The following is a 16,824-nucleotide window of genomic DNA, read 5'->3' as shown; positions in this document are numbered from 1 at the left end:
CTTTAGCCACTGTTGAGGTCAGTTGTGTTATCTCAGCCCCCCCCCCCCCCCCCTTTTTACATGCAGCTGGTAGGAAGAGGAGGCTGCCAACTGATGTCTCTGATGACACTGTCATAAACTTATTCATTACCCTTATATGTATTACCCTGTCTGTTCAACCCCTAGTTACTCTGGGGATTGCAATGATGATCAGATACATACCGTAGTTACATGCAGTTATTGGCTCACATGTGTTGGGCGCCATGGCAACAGCTGTGTGGATATTTGTGTTCCCCTTTGTTAGTGCTTTTCGATTAACACATGCGCCAACTAGCTCTCAGATGGCCATGATTTGTCACTTTTTCCATTGGGGAGTCATTCTCTGATAAGCTCTTGGTCTTTTTCACAAAATCCAAAAGGTGGATCCAGCCTGGTAGTTGGTGGGCAGTTGCAGCTTGCAAGAGCCCTTGAACTTGGACAGTTGGTTCCAGAACCCTATTGCAAGAGTCCTGGAACTGGGACAGTTGGTTCCAGAACCCTATTGCAAAACCATGTGCTGGTTTAACACAGGGCCATATAAAGGTACCTTTATATGGCTCTGGTTTAACATATTGCCATGTTTAAAACACTCCAGGAAAAATGTAACAATTGCATCAGTGTAAATGCATTACATCTATAGATTAAAACCAGACAGTTTCTCTCTAGGGTTCTTTCATAACCTGGAAACTACTCTTCAGTATTGTGTGGCTAGTTAAAATACACATTTTTTTTTTTCAATTGTTTTCACTGTAGTCCCTGAACCTTCACAAAGTTGAGGATGACGTCCATGTTGGCTTCAGTAAGCTCTTTGCTGAACTAAACCAAGAGGGCGCCCCCTACGCCCTGAGTCTGGCCAATCGCCTCTACGGAGAGCAGTCCCTCCAGTTTGTTGAGGTAAGACCAGTTTGTCTGTACTTTCATTCTGTGTGAAACCAAACACTGGACACCCATGGTTTATGATGAATAGCCCAAAGGAGATATCGGATATCAATGTGATGATCATCCCATGTGGATCTCACTTGATATCGTCCAAGTTCATCATCAGAGTTTTTTCCCCCCACTGTTCAGAAATACCTTGCTGACACAGACACACTACCTTGCTGAGCTGGAGGCTGTTGACTTCCGTACAAATGTAGAGGCAGCTCGAGTGAACATCAACAAATGGGTGGAGGAAAAGACTCAGGGTAATCAGGAGTTCAGGGCAAAAACATGTTCAAAATATTATAAATCAATTAAAACTATTTAGTATCCATGTAAAGATCTGTTATTCAGCCAGTAAGCATAATCTCAGTCATTTCTTATTTAATTTCTCAGTAGTGGTTCTATGCTCTGCTGAATCATTAAACCTCCTCATGTCTCATCAATCTCTCATTGACTGATTCCTTTTGATTGTAGACAAAATCGTGGACCTCTTGGCCAAAGGAGTTTTGGATGTGGATACCAGACTGGTGCTAGTAAATGCAATCTACTTCAAAGGCAACTGGGACAAGAAGTTCAAAAGCATTCGAACCAAAAAAGTTCAGTTTAAGCTCAATAAGGTAAACGTGTGTGTGTGTGTGTGTGTGTGTGTGTGTGTGTGTGTGTGTGTGTGTGTGTGTGTGTGTGTGTGTGTGTGTGTGTGTGTAGATATACATTGGTTCATATTGTATCACACACACACACACACACCAAGGCCGTAGTCATGATGTCAGCATTGGGGGGGGAGCCAAATCTGTGGTGGGGTCTGAGGGACCCCTAAACAGAATTTGAAAACATTTCCTACCATGCAAAAATATTATTAAAAATCACAAACAAGTCGTTAGTTAAGTCAGTCAATTAGGGTATTCCAAACTTTTGACGGGCATATATATATATATATATATATATATATATATATATATATATATATAGAGAGAGAGAGAGAGAGAGAGAGAGAGAGAGAGAGAGAGAGAGAGAGAGAGAGAGAGAGAGGTGTATCAAAATATTATTGGTTGACGTGTATGTATCACATCCGTGTCTCTGTGTTCAGAATGAAAGCAAGCGTGTTAAAATGATGCATCAGAAGGCCAAGTTCCCCTTCACCTACATTCCCGACGCCGAGTGCCAGATTCTGGAGCTGCCCTACGTGGGCAAAGATCTGAGCATGCTCATTATGCTGCCTAATGAGATGGAGGACAACACCACTGGACTAGAGAAGGTAAAACGGCAAACCTGGCAGTGCAGTGCACAGACGTGTCAGAGGGAGCAGTTTATAATATCTATTTATTAGACATGCAAAGGTCACCGTCTCTCTCTCTTTCTCTCTCTCTCTCAGCTGGAGCAGATGCTCACATATGAGAACTTTGCGGAGTGGACCAAGCCAGACAGGTTGCACACTGTTGAGGTGGAGGTTGGTCTCCCCAAGTTCAAGCTGGAGGAGGAATATGACCTCAAGGAGATCCTGGTGAGCATGGGAATGACGGACGCCTTCAACGAGAGCAAGTGCGACTTCTCCGGCATGTCTCCCTGCGATGACCTTGTTCTGTCCAATGTCGTGCACAAGTCCTTTGTGGAGGTGAATGAGAAGGGCACTAAGGCAGCGGCCGCCACGGCTGTCGTCGCATCTAATTCCTTTTCTAATTCCAAGCCGCCCCCCGAGAGGTTCATGGCGGACCACCCCTTCCTCTTCTTCATCCGACACAACCCCACCCAGAGCGTCCTCTTCTACGGCCGCTACAGCTCCCCTTAAGCTGAGGATGAAATGAAAGAGATGTTATATGTAGGAACATGATGCAGCTGTTACAGTATACCCTCCAGAATTATTGGCACCTTTGGTAAAGTTGACTAAAAAGAAGTATAAATAATAATCTTTTGGTGATTTATTGTACTCCCACAATGAAAACAATGAGGACAAATCCACCCTTGAAGCTCATTTATTCTGAGAAAAAGGAAAATCTGTGCAGGCGCCACTGATTGGGACAGCCTATCAGCAATCACCTTTCAGCTTTCTGCCAAAGTCAACTCCATGGTCAGATTTAGATACAAGATGAAACCATGGATGAAACAATGGATGAAGACGCAACAGGTCCATCGCGGGAATGTGCCAACCTGTGGCCACACCTCGCCAGACTATTTCAATTTTCTGAACAAGTTAATGATAGTTTTCGCTTCAAGTGTTTCAATTACAAAATAGTATTTTGTATTTTAAATACATGTATTAGAAATACTGCCCATCCCTGCCAACATGGTAAAAAGATGAAAATTATTTGATTTTACTTTCAATTCCTTTTACATTCTCCAAGTAACATTAACATTTTTCATAACTCCATGTAGGACGTTTCTGTAAATGTAAACTGTGGCAGTAGTAATGCAATATTTAGAAAATGTAGGCTACTCTCATCTGACTGTTGTACTTTTACTTGTACTTGAGTAAAATTTAGCAAAGGGTATCTGTGTTTTTACTCAAGTAATGAAGTAAGTGATGTGTACTCTGTCCGCCTTTGTTGGCACCCCTGAAAAATTGTATATACAAGACCTAACAGAAGCATTTTCCTATGTAATTTCAACTTATTTAAGTGTCAGAGTGTCTGTGAACTTTCAGAAGTAGTTAATTTCTTTTTCACTATGGTATGAAAAGGTAAAAGAAAAGCTTACTTACGCTGAGGCAATTAGAAAGGTAAAGTCTAATGACGATACTAGTAGATCAGCACCTGTGACAACCCCCAGTTCAAAGCATACGTTAATGTTGCAATGTTACCAAGTATACACTTATAGTGGAAAAGAGACAGTTTGTAGCGTTTATGGTGGAAATCCGGTAACACTTTATTTGAAGGGGTCTACATAAGGGTGACATGTAACCGTCATAAGAATGACATGACGCATGTCATGCAAATTAATGACACATTATTGATGTTTATGACTGTTGTCATAATGTGTCATTCGGTTTTTGGAATGTCAAGTTGACATTGTTTGGGTGTCATCATTATGACACCTTGACATTAGCCAAGATGACATTATTTGACGGTGTCTTTGTCATGACAACTTGACATTAGCCAAGAAAATGTAACCCGTTTACAATATTGTCATGTAGGGATGTAACGATTACCGGTATAATGATAAACCGTGATAAAAATGTTGACGATAACAATTACCGTTTTCTTTTGAAATATCATAATTATCATGGTTGATTACCACGGTGTTGAAACCGTGTGTTTAATCCTTCCCAGCTTCATCCGAGCCTGCTTTTGACATACAGTAGGCCTGGTACAATGAAGCAAAATTGGTACCCTACTGATTCTGTTGTCCAATTGATGGTTTTAACTGCTATTTGGATTAGGCTACAACTGATTTTAAAAGGCGGAACATTTTCACCGCAAAACTTGCACTGTATCATTTAGCCGCTCTGCGTTTTTCTTTTTTATCTTCGCGTCCACATTAAATCCATTCCACTCACGTTATCAGAAGAGCACTGTAGCCTAAAGTTTTATTTCTCAGGGTAGGAATTTCACGACGGCCACGTCGTTGCCCCTTGCGTTGGCCGTGATGTCCCTTTGAAAATCAGAGGTTTACAGGCCGCGGTGGCCTTGGTGCCCTTCTTTCAATATCCTGCTTTGCGTCCTACTAATAGCGATTTTTATTTAGCCTATGGCCTGTCAAAATATTCACAGCGCAAATTCATTTAGTATTTTATGCAGTGGAGAAAGTGACAGCGCAAGAAAGAAAGTGCATCTAAATTCACCCATTCTTCTCAGTTGAACTACTCGCGAACGAGCCTACTTATCACGCAGACATCAGTATCACATGAAATAGCTTTTTCTCAGCTTTTAAACGATGTTAGCCGCGAATTGCTATGGTGAACGGTTCGCGAGAAAAGTAAATAATATAATTCAATTTAATCATAAATTCTACTGAAGGTTTTGCGTCCATCACCCTACCCATTCCTCTAGGTGAAATACTTCACAAACCTTTCGTTTAACACATAACAAACCATATATCAGAATAAACAGCAGACCTTACCGAACACAAAGATGTAGCCTAAAGCAGTCACCTGTACAGTTAGCCGTTCCAGAGTAATCCAGTTTTGAATTTGCAGTAAATTTCGACATGCATGGATGTCTCCAAATTTGGGCTTTAAGTTTTACAATGTGTTTAAATTGTTCCACATGATTTCATAACGGGCCAAATACAAAATAAATGTTACAAATATCACCTAAATATCGGTAAATCAGAGGACAGCTGACTAAGAGTTTGTGAAAGTAGATCACAAAATGCTAAGCATGCATCTAGGCTATTTGAGTTTCTTAAAGCTGAACTGTGCTTAAATTGTTCAATACATGATTTCATAACAGGCCAAATATAAAATAAATGTTAAATATAGCCTAGATATCTGTAAATATTAGATGATCAAATCATTTGCAGTTCTATGTAATATGTCATGTTTCATGTTTTTGTAATGTTTCATACAGTGATGCAGGTCTACTGCAGTGAATAGGCTATACAACTTTGATCATTGTTATAGCCTACTACTGTATAGTTAACTTTGGCCTTGGTGCCCTAACATGTGGCCTTTGTGCCCTCCACCAAATATGCTCAACTGAAGGCCAAGTGGCCTTGCCCCCAGAATGGTGAAATTCCAAGCCTGGTCTCACTCATTGGATCCAGATAACAGTAATAGCAACCTCCAAATAATGTTAGGGTAAGTTAAGCTATAAGCACATACCCAATTAAACATGAACGGGACACTTTTTGAAACTATTTCAGCTTGTGTAGGCCTATCAGTGCTTTCTGAACATATTGAACACACTTTTAAAAATACCGTGATAATACCGAAAACCGTGATAATTTTGGTCACTTTAACCGTGAGGTTAAATTTTCATACCGTTACATCCCTATTGTCATGACAACTTGACATTTGGCATGATATTGCCATGAAAACTTGACATGTAACTGTGTTTGGCCTGACTTATCTTCTAGGTTTGTGAAGTGATGAGCTTGAACTTGAGTAGCCTACATTTTCTAAATATTCAGTAAGAGATAATGGCACTGAGGCAGTAACCAGCAGAGAAAATGCTGAGATGCTTGCAAAGGAAATCCTTTACTGTTGTGCCCAGGCATATATAGTTGAACAGGGAGAACTAAGATAATTGTAAAAGCGGCAGAAAAGTATTTGGAAATGGAAGACATGTCAGTAGAGATCATTTAATGCAACACTTATAACAGGGATATCAGATTCACAGTCAACATGTGATGGTGGAGATTAATGATGCTAATCATTCTACAGTGGAATGCGAGGAGCCTAATTGCAAACAGCACATTCAGGACCAATCAGTTAAACCTAACATTATCTGCATTCAGGAATCCTGGCTAAAACCCTCACTTGACTTTACATTGTATGGCTATACAGCAGTGCGTAAGAACCCTTGCTCATCCAACATGGTTAATGTACTGTATAGAGCTATCAACAGTAGTGAAGACCTTGAGATAATTATAATTGAGGCATGGGCAGACGGAGATGGGCATATCATTAGATTAGATCAGATTAGATTAGATTCAACTTTATTGTCATTGTGCAGAGTATCATTGGGGAGTTTATAGATGAAAATCAGTTAGTGTGCAGAGTATCATTGGGGAGTTTATGGATGATAATCAGTTAGTGTGTCTTAATGATGGAAGAGGCACTAGGTATGACGCAGCTCATGGTGTAGAATCTGCAATTGATCTTACTTTTGCATCACAACAACTAGCAGTGACACTGCAATGGGCAGTGACCACTATCCTATCTGGGTTAAGATAAGGAATCAAAATATTAGTTTTGAAGAAAATTGTATTCCAAGATGGAGAATGAAAGAGGCCAAATGGGGGCTGTATAGTTTTAAAACAAGCAGCAAATTAATTGAAGTCATGCCAAATTTGAGTGACGACATTGAGGAGTTGAACAATATGATTATTAACATAATACATGAGTCGGCAGAGGAAACAATAGGTAAAACATCTGGAGCAAAGAAGAAGAAAATGGTCCCATGGTGGTCTGATGAGTGTAGAGAGGCTGTTAAAAACAGGAATAAAACCCTTAAAATGGTTACATCTAATCATTCATTTGATCATGTTTGAGTATAAAAAAGCACAGGCTAAAGCCAAACGAACTAGAGAAGCCCAAAGGAAATACTGGAGAGATTTCTGTAGTAATATTGGGACAGGAATAAAGGTTAAGGACACATGGGGAATGATCAGAAAGATGGGCGCCATAAGAAGGGACTTTTCAGTAAGAGATAATGGCACTGAGGCAGTAACCAGCAGAGAAAATGCTGAGATGCTTGCAAAATCCTTTGTAAGGATACATAGCTCACAGAAGCTCTCCAGTGAAGAGCTAGCTATAAGAATGAGGACCATTGAAGAAAATAAAGATATGCTGGGGATGAAAGTTGTAGGGGAGAGCTCACTAGATGCAGATTTCACACTGTTTCAACTTAAAAGAGCATTGATAGGTGTTAAAATACTTTACCAGGGAGATGGGATATGCTATAAAATGATTGAAGAACTATCTGATGTGGCAAAACATGTGATACTGGTTTTATAAGAGTGAGGAAAGCTGCCCACTGGGTGAAAACACTCAGTAATAGTCCCTAGACCCATTTACAGAAAACGGGTCTATGGGAAACGAATGTCAAAAGCTACAGACCAATATCTTTAATGTCTAACCTATGTAATCTCATGGAGAGGATGATTACTAAAAGGTTAGTGTACAAATTAGAAAGCAGAGGGATGATCACACCATACCAGAGTGGTTTCCGTAATGGAAGAACAACTATCCTGTATTCCGCCTGGAGAATGAGGTACGTAAAGCACAAGTTAACAAAGAATCTGTTGTGGCAACCTTTTCTGACATAGAGAAGGCTTATGACATGCTGTGGAAAGAAGGACTTTTAATTAAGTTGAATAAAAATAGGTGATAAACGGAAATAGGTGGTAAAATATTCAACTGGATCAAAGATTTTTTAAAGGGTAGAACCATAGAGGTGCAGGATAGGGTCAGTCATCTAGCACATACACAATAGAAAATGGCACCCCACAAGGTAGTGTGCAGTCCAATTCTGTTTAATATAACGATTAATGATGTCTTTGGTGGAGTGAATCAGGGGATATATTCAGATGATGGGGTGTTGTGGGTGAGGGGCCGTAATATGGACAACTTACAGCAAAGGATGCAAACAGCAATTAGTAAGGTTGGAAAATGGTCATTTGACTGGGGGTTCCACCTTTCAGTGGAAAAAACGCAATTCATCTGGTAAAACCCACAATAGATCTTAAGATATGGACAATCTCTCAAACAGGTCAATGACTTAAAATTATGGACAAGTGTAAAAAACCAATCAATCTTTTGAAGTGTCTTTCAGGGTACAGCTGGGGGGGGGTCAGGCTCTTTTTATAATTTATATTGCAATAATCCAATCAGTGATTGACTGCTCAGTATACAAATCAGCAGCAAAAACTATGAGCTGAACTGGACGGTGCAGGCCAAAGCTCTCCGGCTGTGTAGTGGAGCCTTCTGAACATCACATCCCAGCGCCGTAAGTAGAAGTAGGGGAGATGCCTTTAAGGGGAGAGGCCTTTAAATCTCTGGAGTAGGGGAGATGCCTTTAAATCTCTGGAGTAGGGGAGATGCCTTTAAGGGGAGATGCCTTTAAATCTCTGGAGTAGGGGAGATGCCTTTAAGGGGAGATGCCTTTAAATCTCTGGAGTAGGGGAGATGCCTTTAAGGGGAGATGCCTTTAAATCTCTGGAGTAGGGGAGATGCCTTTAAATCTTTGGAGTAGGGGAGATGCCTTTAAATCTTTGGAGGTTAAAACTCTCTCGCATATTGGGGCATGAAAACTACACACCCTACAAAACTGGTGTTAGAAGAATGCTGGGAATATGGTTGCATTGCGATCTGTAGTTTTGGATGGAATAGATAGATAGATAGATACTTTATTGATCCCCACGGGGAAATTCAAGGTCTTAGTAGCATACAGACATCACACACAACATTCACTAACAACAGAAAAAGTAATAAAAGTATATAATATAAAAAACACAACTAAGCAATAAGGACAGTAGAAGATACAGAATATACTAAAAAACAAATTATACTAAATAACACTAAACCTAAATCAAGTCTAAAACAGGATCCACATAGTTAGGGGTGATTAAGCATGAGGCGCTTGCAATGACTGAGGCAGAGACTGAGCCTGTGAGTCTCTGTGCATAGTGAGGAAGGTGCTCTGTGAGAGTGAGTGTCATGGTGATGGTGCAAATGAGTCCAACAGTGCAAGAATAAAGTCTAGAGACCAGCATAAAATAAATATGGACATATAAGAGATAGGCAAGGCAATATAAAAAACTATAAATAAATAAAAACTATATCAGTGCAAGAATGGGTTGACGTAATAGGATTACAGCCATTATACAAGTATTGATTATAAAGCATTAAGTATTAAGTAAAGGTATAAAGTGTGGCCACAATCCGGCTGTGGGATGGAGGGAGGGATTATGCTTATGTGCTAATATAGCACGCAAACAGTGAAGCAGTAAGACAGTGGTAAAAAGTGGCTAGTGGACAGACAGTACACGGGTGGAGAGGCAGACAGACTGCGGAGAAGTCTATCACTCCTTATCCCTTAAAGGAACAGTATGTAAGATTGTGGCCAAAACTGGTACTGCAATCACTTTCAAATTACTGTAGAGCGGTGTATCCCCTCCCCCTCCCTCCTGACTAGCAGAGCTGGCAACCTGGATGCCGAAACACTACGGACTTCGTGATTAGTAGACAGGTGGAGGGTGGCGCATCAGGCCAAAACACAACAAGACAACATCAACATCAGTTGAGGGCTGCAACTTCACTTTTTAAATGACAATATCCTGGCCGGACTACTGTTGTCAGTGATATAAGTATTTGAAATCGATGTCCTTCCTATAGCATCCAAATCTGCATGCAGACAGGATCTTTTAGATGAAGTTCATCAGATGATTTTCAGGATAGCTCAACAGAAGCTATAAATAGCTACAGTTCACTTGGGTTCCAGCGCACACAGGTATTGAGGGCAATGAGAAGGCAGACAAGTTGGCAAAAGAAGCACTTAAAGCAGAACAAGTAGTACAGGTTCATGAAACATGAGACAGGAATGTGCCCATATTGTACGGAAACAGAAACCGTGAAGCATACTTCTGACATGCAGTAGGCCTATAGGCCTACTCTGAGGGTAACAGATAACTCTGTTACTCTGAGCAACCTAAGTCTACCATAGTCTACAACTAGCAACAAGACTTTAGCCCTTTTTTATTTATTATTATTATTATTATTATTATTATTATTATTGCACAAAGAGTGCATGCTGGCAATACAATTCCCTGATGAAGAAGAAGAAGAAGAAGGAGAAGACCATAGACAGTAAAGACGCAGACCACGTTCTTTCAATCTTGTAGCACCCTTATACTGTCTATGGTAGCACCGCCCTCAACAAATGCGTTGACACTTCCGGGATTTTGTCTGTGCGGAAGCGGTGTTTCTGTGCTTATCAATAGACATAGTCCAGGAAGGATAAATATGTCATAAACTCTGAATATCGTTTCGTATGAATAGTTATGTTAATTGTCGAGGTGCCGACACAGTGAATGATCAGTAGGATGACTTATTTAGCAGAATGGGACCGAACATCCTAGTGAGCTAGCGAGAGCTGCAGTGCAATGCAAAGCAAAGCAAAGCAAAGCATAGTGAACAAGGTAATGATGCTGTGAAGGGAATTTAGCTTTCTAACTAACTAGCCAATTCCTTACAAAGCGGATAATGATCGTTGGTGACTCGCTGTGAATAAGTAAAGTCCGTAGGCTACTATAAAAGAGGAAAGCATGGCGTTTTCAGGGCAAAAAGCCCTCTCTCAACTGATGAGAATGCACACGTTGCTTAGTTTTGCACTTGTGATGCGGCTACTGCTGCTCGGGTTTGGGATTTATCAGGACAGAACAATGATCGTGAAATACACAGATATCGATTACCATGTGTTTACAGATGCGTCAAGATACCTCACTCAGGTAGGCACGAAAGAGTAGGCTACTGTAAAAGCTTTGAGCTGAGTTTTTTTTATGCCTTACTGTCTGGTCAGGTTGAATTGTGGATCCTCTCTCTCTCTCTCTCTCTCTCTCTCTCTCTCAAACACACATACACACTCACACACACCACACCATTGTCAAGATCACGTTCATGGATTACAGGAAAAGGTATGGAGGGGACACGTAACTGACTTACACTAGTGAATTGTGTTTAAAATGTTCAATCAAAAAACAAGCATATCTTCTTTCACTCTTTCAAACTGATGTTTATCTGCTGCCAGAATTCCAGTTATTGCTGATTATTGTGTACATTTTAGTTGCTCTTCAATGCATGCTTAATTTCCCTTCTTAAATAAAACAATGCATGCTTAATTTCCCTTCTTAGATAAAACAATTCATGCCTAATTTCCTTTCTTAGATAAAACAATTCATGCTTAATTTCCCTTCTTAGATAAAACAATTGCAAAAGGGTTCTCAATGTTCAATCAAAAAACAAGCAAATCTTCTTTCACTCTTTCAAACTGATGTTTATCTGCTGCCAGAATTACAGTTATTGCTGATTATTGTGTACATTTTAGTTGCTCTTCAATGCATGCTTAATTTCTCTTCTTAAATAAAATGCATGCTTAATTTCCCTTCTTAGATAAAACAATTCATGCCTAATTTCCTTTCTTAGATAAAACAATTCATGCTTAATTTCCCTTCTTAGATAAAACAATTGCAAAAGGGTTCTCGACTATTGTAGAAAGAAATGGCTGATCTTTAGTGCAACCATTCATCCAATGTTCAAAAGGCACTCTGCTTACTAATCTGATATGACTGGCGTTCTATACATTACCCCTTATGTAATCAATGTGACCGGCGTTCTATACATTACCCCTTATGTAATCAATGTGTTACAGTCGTCTCTTTGCTTTGCCCCTCTGTGTGCCTACAGGGTGAGTCTCCGTACAACAGGTCCACTTATCGCTACACTCCCCTCCTGGCCTGGATGCTGACCCCCAACATCTACCTGACGTTCGTCTTCGGGAAGCTGCTGTTCGTGGCGTGCGACGTGCTAACGGGCGTGCTCATCCAGCGGCTGCTCCTGCTGCGCGGTCTCTCGACGGAGGCGGCCGGCCTCCACAGCGCCCTCTGGCTGCTGAACCCGCTCCCCGCGGGCGTGTCCACGCGCGGGAACGCCGAGTCCCTGCTGTCGGCGCTGGTGCTGGGGACGCTGCTGTGTCTGGAGCGGAGACGGACGCTGGCCGCCGCCCTGCTCTACGGACTGGCCGTGCACATGAAGATCTACCCGGTGACGTACGCGCTGCCCATCGCCCTGTCCCTGCAGGCGAGGGAGCCGGGAGGGGGCCCGTCCGGCGGGAAGAGGAGCGGGACGCTCTGGGCGTTTGTCCGCAGGCTGTTGAACAGAGACCTCCTGATGTTCGCCTTCGTCTCTGGAGGGCTTTTCTGTGGACTCACTCTAGTGTTCTATCGCATGTGAGTTTTCAGAATTGCTCTTATCTTCAAAAAAACTAATATCATTTTTTATACCTTTGATATATAATGTACCCATCTATCTTGGGCACTTGTAAAATTGAGCCCTTGACACCCTGGTCTATACTGACGGTGTGCTTGCCTGTCCCTGGTTTATTCTGACTGTGTGTGTGTGTGTGTGTGTGTGTGCGTGTGCGTGTGCGTGTGCGTGTGCGTGTGTGTGTGTGCTTGCCTCTCCGTTTGATTGACGGTGTGCTTGCCTGTCTGCATTGTGTGCGTGTGTGTGTGTTTGTGTGCGTGTGTGTGTGTGTGTGTGTGTGGGCGTTTGGGGGGGGGGGTGTGCTTGCCTGTGTGTGTGTGTGTGTGTGTGCAGTGGTTGGTTCAGTGTTCAGCTGTAACTGTGGATGCAGTGTATTCGCAGATCTGATCCCTCTCAGTGTTCACACCTGAGTCTACAGGTGACTCTGTTAGTCTCTGCTCCTGACGTGAGTCTTCCTGTGGGCAGGTACGGCTGGGAGTTCCTCCACGAGACCTACCTGTACCACCTGACCCGGCGCGACATCCGGCACAACTTCTCGCCGTACTTCTACCTGCTGTACCTGACGGCGGAGAGCGCGTGGAGCCCGGCGCTGGGCGTAGTTGCCTTCCTGCCCCAGGCCGCGCTGCTGCTCCTGACCTCGCTGGCCTTCCACGCTGACCTGGCCCTCTGCTGCTTCCTCAACACCGCCATCTTCGTCACCTTCAACAAAGTCTGCACCTCGCAGGTCCGCACACCCCACACACACCTACCACAGACACAGAAGCCTGCCATGTCCACAGACACCTACCACATCCAGACACTTACCACAGCCACAGACACCTGCCACGTCCACAGACACCTGCCACATCCACAGCCACAGACACTAACCACAGACACAGACGCCTGCCACGTCCACAGACACCTGCCACATCCACAGCCACAGACACTAACCACAGACACAGACGCCTGCCACGTCCACAGACACCTACCACATCCACAGCCACAGACACCTACCACGTCCACAGACGCCTGCCACGTCCACAGACGCCTGCCACATCCACAGACACCTACCACATCCAGACACCTACCACATCCAGACACTTACCACAGCCACAGACGCCTGCCACGTCCACAGACACCTGCCACATCCACAGCCACAGACACTAACCACAGACACAGACGCCTGCCACATCCACAGACACCTACCACAGCCACAGACACCTACCACGTCCACAGACACCTACCACGTCCACAGACGCCTACCACGTCCACAGACGCCTGCCACGTCCACAGACACCTACCACATCCAGACACCTACCACATCCAGACACTTACCACAGCCACAGACACCTACCACAGCCACAGCCACAGACACCTACCACATCCACAGCCACAGACACCTACCACAGCCACAGCCACAGACACCTACCACATCCACAGAAGCAGAGCTGGGCGGGCCATGGCAACACCGTCTAGTTGAGATCTGATAAAGCTAAAGCGAAGCAAATAACGGCAGTTAATAGCCTATTATCTTATTTTGTGGAAATCGTGAGTTAGAATGTTTGTTGTCAGCACTTTTGATCTTTTGAATGACTCATCATTTTTGTTGACTGTTAAAGGAACCGTATGTAAGAAATGTATTTCAATTAATCATAAAATGGCCCTGATATGTCACTAGACATTAAGAAATCATGTTCATTTCAAATACTTATATCACTGACAACAGTAGTCCGGCCATGATATTGGCATTTAAAAAGTGAAGTTGCAGCCCTCAACTGATGTTGTGTTTTGTCATGTCATGTTGACATGACAAAACACAACATGATGCGCCACCCTCCACCTATCTACTAATCACAAAGTCAGTAGTGTTTCAGCATCTTTATCGTAAGGGGTTTCAGCTCATGATTTTTTTTTTTACTTTAACCCCTGATTATGTACACTACCGGTCAAAAGTTTGGGGTCACTTATTATAAACAATTGCAAAAGGGTTCTCGACTATTGTAGAAAGAAATGACTGATCTTTACTGCAATATCTACTGTCCATTATCAGCAACCATTCATCCAATGTTCCAAAGGCACATTCTGCTTACTAATCTGATATCATTTTAAAAGGCTATATGAAAAAACAATGGAGAACCCTTTTGCAATTACTGTATGTAAGCACATAATGTAATCTGAAACCTGCTGCCCTGATTAAAAAAAACAATGCAACTGATCTCAGCTGTTATTGTCTATAATGGAGTGGAATGGAAATGTCTAAGTGACCCCTAACTTTTGACCGGTAGTGTAAGTACAGCATAAGAATGGTAAGTAGGGTTAAATGTGAAATACTAATTGTTTTGAGGTTAAAACATTTGACTGCATTTGGCCTGCATTTAATCTTTTATTTTTTCCTGTTTTGGTTTTCAGCATCAGTTAACTGCTCTGCTGATGTTTATGTTCTGTTTGTTTGTTTCCCTGTAGTACTTCCTGTTTATGTTCGGTTTGTTTGTTTCCCTGTAGTACTTCCTGTTTATGTTCGGTTTGTTTGTTTCCCTGTAGTACTTCCTGTTTATGTTTTGTATGTTTGTTTCCCTCTAGTACTTCCTGTGGTACCTGTGTCTGTTGCCGCTGGTTATTCCCCACCTCACTTTGTCTCTTAAGAAAGGAGTTGGGATGCTGGCGCTCTGGTTTGCTGGACAGGTATCTATAGACATGCCATAAATCAACATATCATTTGAATGAAAAATTTCTTTCATTTTCTTTTATTGTATAGACTTGCTTGTGTATCAGGAAGTTCTTTATTTATATAGCGTGACGGGTGTGCAAGGCTCTCCCTGGTTAGTTTGTGGATCAAACACGCTCTCACTTTGTCTTTCTCTTTCTGTTTCCACGACGACAGGCCATTTGGCTGGCTCCAGCGTACTACCTGGAGTTTGAGGGACGCGATGCGTTCCTCCTCATCTGGCTCGCTGGACTGCTCTTCCTCAGTATCAACACTTACATCATGGTCACAATCATCTCCCATTACAGGCCACTGTCTATCAAGAAGAGGCCCAAAACGGACTGAATTGTCAGAGAAAAAGACATTTGGTTGGAGTTGTCACTACATAGAGAGAAACGGACGTTTGGTGCTCGGACTGAGTTGTCACCACATGCAAAGAAACAGACCTTTGGTTCTGTGTTTGTTCCCTTGTGGGCCTTTTGTGGTGCTCCGCAGATCTAAAAATGGAGTGGCTTACACATTTGGCTGCAAACAACTAGGTCATGCCCTCGATGACCCTGATGGTGCAGTACAAGGAATAACCAGTAGATGGCACACTGTTCACAAGAGTGAGGCTATTCATGCACTTAAGGATATTCAGGATGTAAACAAAAACATCACGGAGAGGGAAGACAACAAGCAGCAGTGTGCATGGACTTGCGTGTTGTTCCGGCTCAAAACTCTTCTCTGTTTCTCTCTGTACATTGGGCCCGGTGTAAAACTGGCTGAATAACCTCTTTGAGATGTTCTGATAGAGATGAACGGAATGGCGTGGACATGAGGGGATGATGGGTCTGAACAGAAGGATATTAAGGTGTTCTGCTGGAGAGAGAACGTGTGTGTTGAAGAGAGAGGGGCCCTAGAGATAGAGGGCTGAAAGAAATCCAAAATACATTTTAGCACCAAATATATTTAACCACATAGACTGAGTTAGTCAGATGAAGGCCCTTCGTCAGATCAAGCTCTTGACTACTGCCCCTTAAAGTGCTGTTCCGGAAGCGTCCACTAAGGGGCAGTGGCTGCCCAGTCAAGGTCTTGAGCAGAGCTGCATATCCTTGCATGCCCTCCGGGGTAATCGGGGCAGTACAGCGCGAGAGCAACTCAAAACAAACAGTAATGGAGACTGCTTCTGCTTCTTTTCTGCCCCGCTGGAGGTTAGGACCAGATAAGTCCCTCTATTTTGGGCGGCCAGTTGGAGCGGTCCAGAGGAATCATCTCCTCTAGAGTCGACTTGTGCAACCTTTTGACCCAAAACTCTGTACGCGCCTGGGTGCCCTGCTGTAAAGAAAAGGTCTTGGGGGAAATAAATCATAGGGACTGGTCTCTGTGGACGTATTCTTTTGTGTGTGTGTGTGTGTGTGTGTGTGTGTGTGTGTGTGTGTGTGTGTGTGTGTGTGTGTGTGTTGGGGGAATTGCACTTGCACTACATTTAGTGCGCATCCATGTATGTGTGTACACATATTTATTTATTTATTTATTTCTATGCAGTATTTGAGTCATTGTGATGCGCTCTGTGGCCTCTCCA

The 16,824-nt window shown here is 42.7% G+C and overlaps 1 protein-coding gene and 1 pseudogene across 2 annotated transcripts; both read left to right on the top strand.

Annotated features, from left to right (window-relative positions):
- The first annotated feature begins 242 nt into the window (after positions 1-242).
- LOC143131827 (leukocyte elastase inhibitor-like) lies at positions 243-2,810 on the top strand (annotated as a pseudogene).
- Positions 2,811-10,500: 7,690 nt separating this feature from the next.
- Positions 10,501-16,622, top strand: LOC143131591 (GPI alpha-1,4-mannosyltransferase I, catalytic subunit-like). 2 transcript variants are annotated; one of them, XM_076291230.1, is made up of 5 exons: positions 10,501-10,734; positions 11,999-12,540; positions 13,043-13,301; positions 15,137-15,238; positions 15,438-16,622. In XM_076291230.1, the coding sequence occupies exons 1-5, from the start codon at positions 10,699-10,701 to the stop codon at positions 15,603-15,605; spliced, it is 1,107 nt and encodes a 368-aa protein (XP_076147345.1). In that variant the 5' UTR covers positions 10,501-10,698; the 3' UTR covers positions 15,606-16,622. The 2 variants fall into 2 exon arrangements, with proteins under 2 accessions (XP_076147345.1, XP_076147344.1); XM_076291229.1 differs by lacking the exon at positions 10,501-10,734 and adding an exon at positions 11,024-11,229.
- The last annotated feature ends 202 nt before the right edge of the window (positions 16,623-16,824 follow it).

This window comes from Alosa pseudoharengus, unplaced genomic scaffold (assembly GCF_046254945.1).
Source record: "Alosa pseudoharengus isolate Yale_2024_CS ecotype anadromous, Long Island Sound unplaced genomic scaffold, YU_APseudo_1.1 YU_APseudo_1.1_scf_18, whole genome shotgun sequence".
Taxonomy (NCBI): Eukaryota; Metazoa; Chordata; class Actinopteri; order Clupeiformes; family Clupeidae; genus Alosa; species Alosa pseudoharengus.
Note: the sequence above shows the minus strand (reverse complement) of the source record. Positions and strands in the feature narration are given on the sequence as shown.

Coding starts and splice junctions, on each gene's coding strand:
- LOC143131591 (XM_076291229.1), top strand. CDS start 11,095: ATGCCTTACTGTCTGGTCAGGTTGAATTGTGGATCCTCTCTCTCTCTC. Junction 12,541..13,042: donor ACTCTAGTGTTCTATCGCAT/GTGAGTTTTCAG, acceptor TCCTGTGGGCAG/GTACGGCTGGGAGTTCCTCC. Junction 13,302..15,136: donor ACAAAGTCTGCACCTCGCAG/GTCCGCACACCC, acceptor GTTTCCCTCTAG/TACTTCCTGTGGTACCTGTG.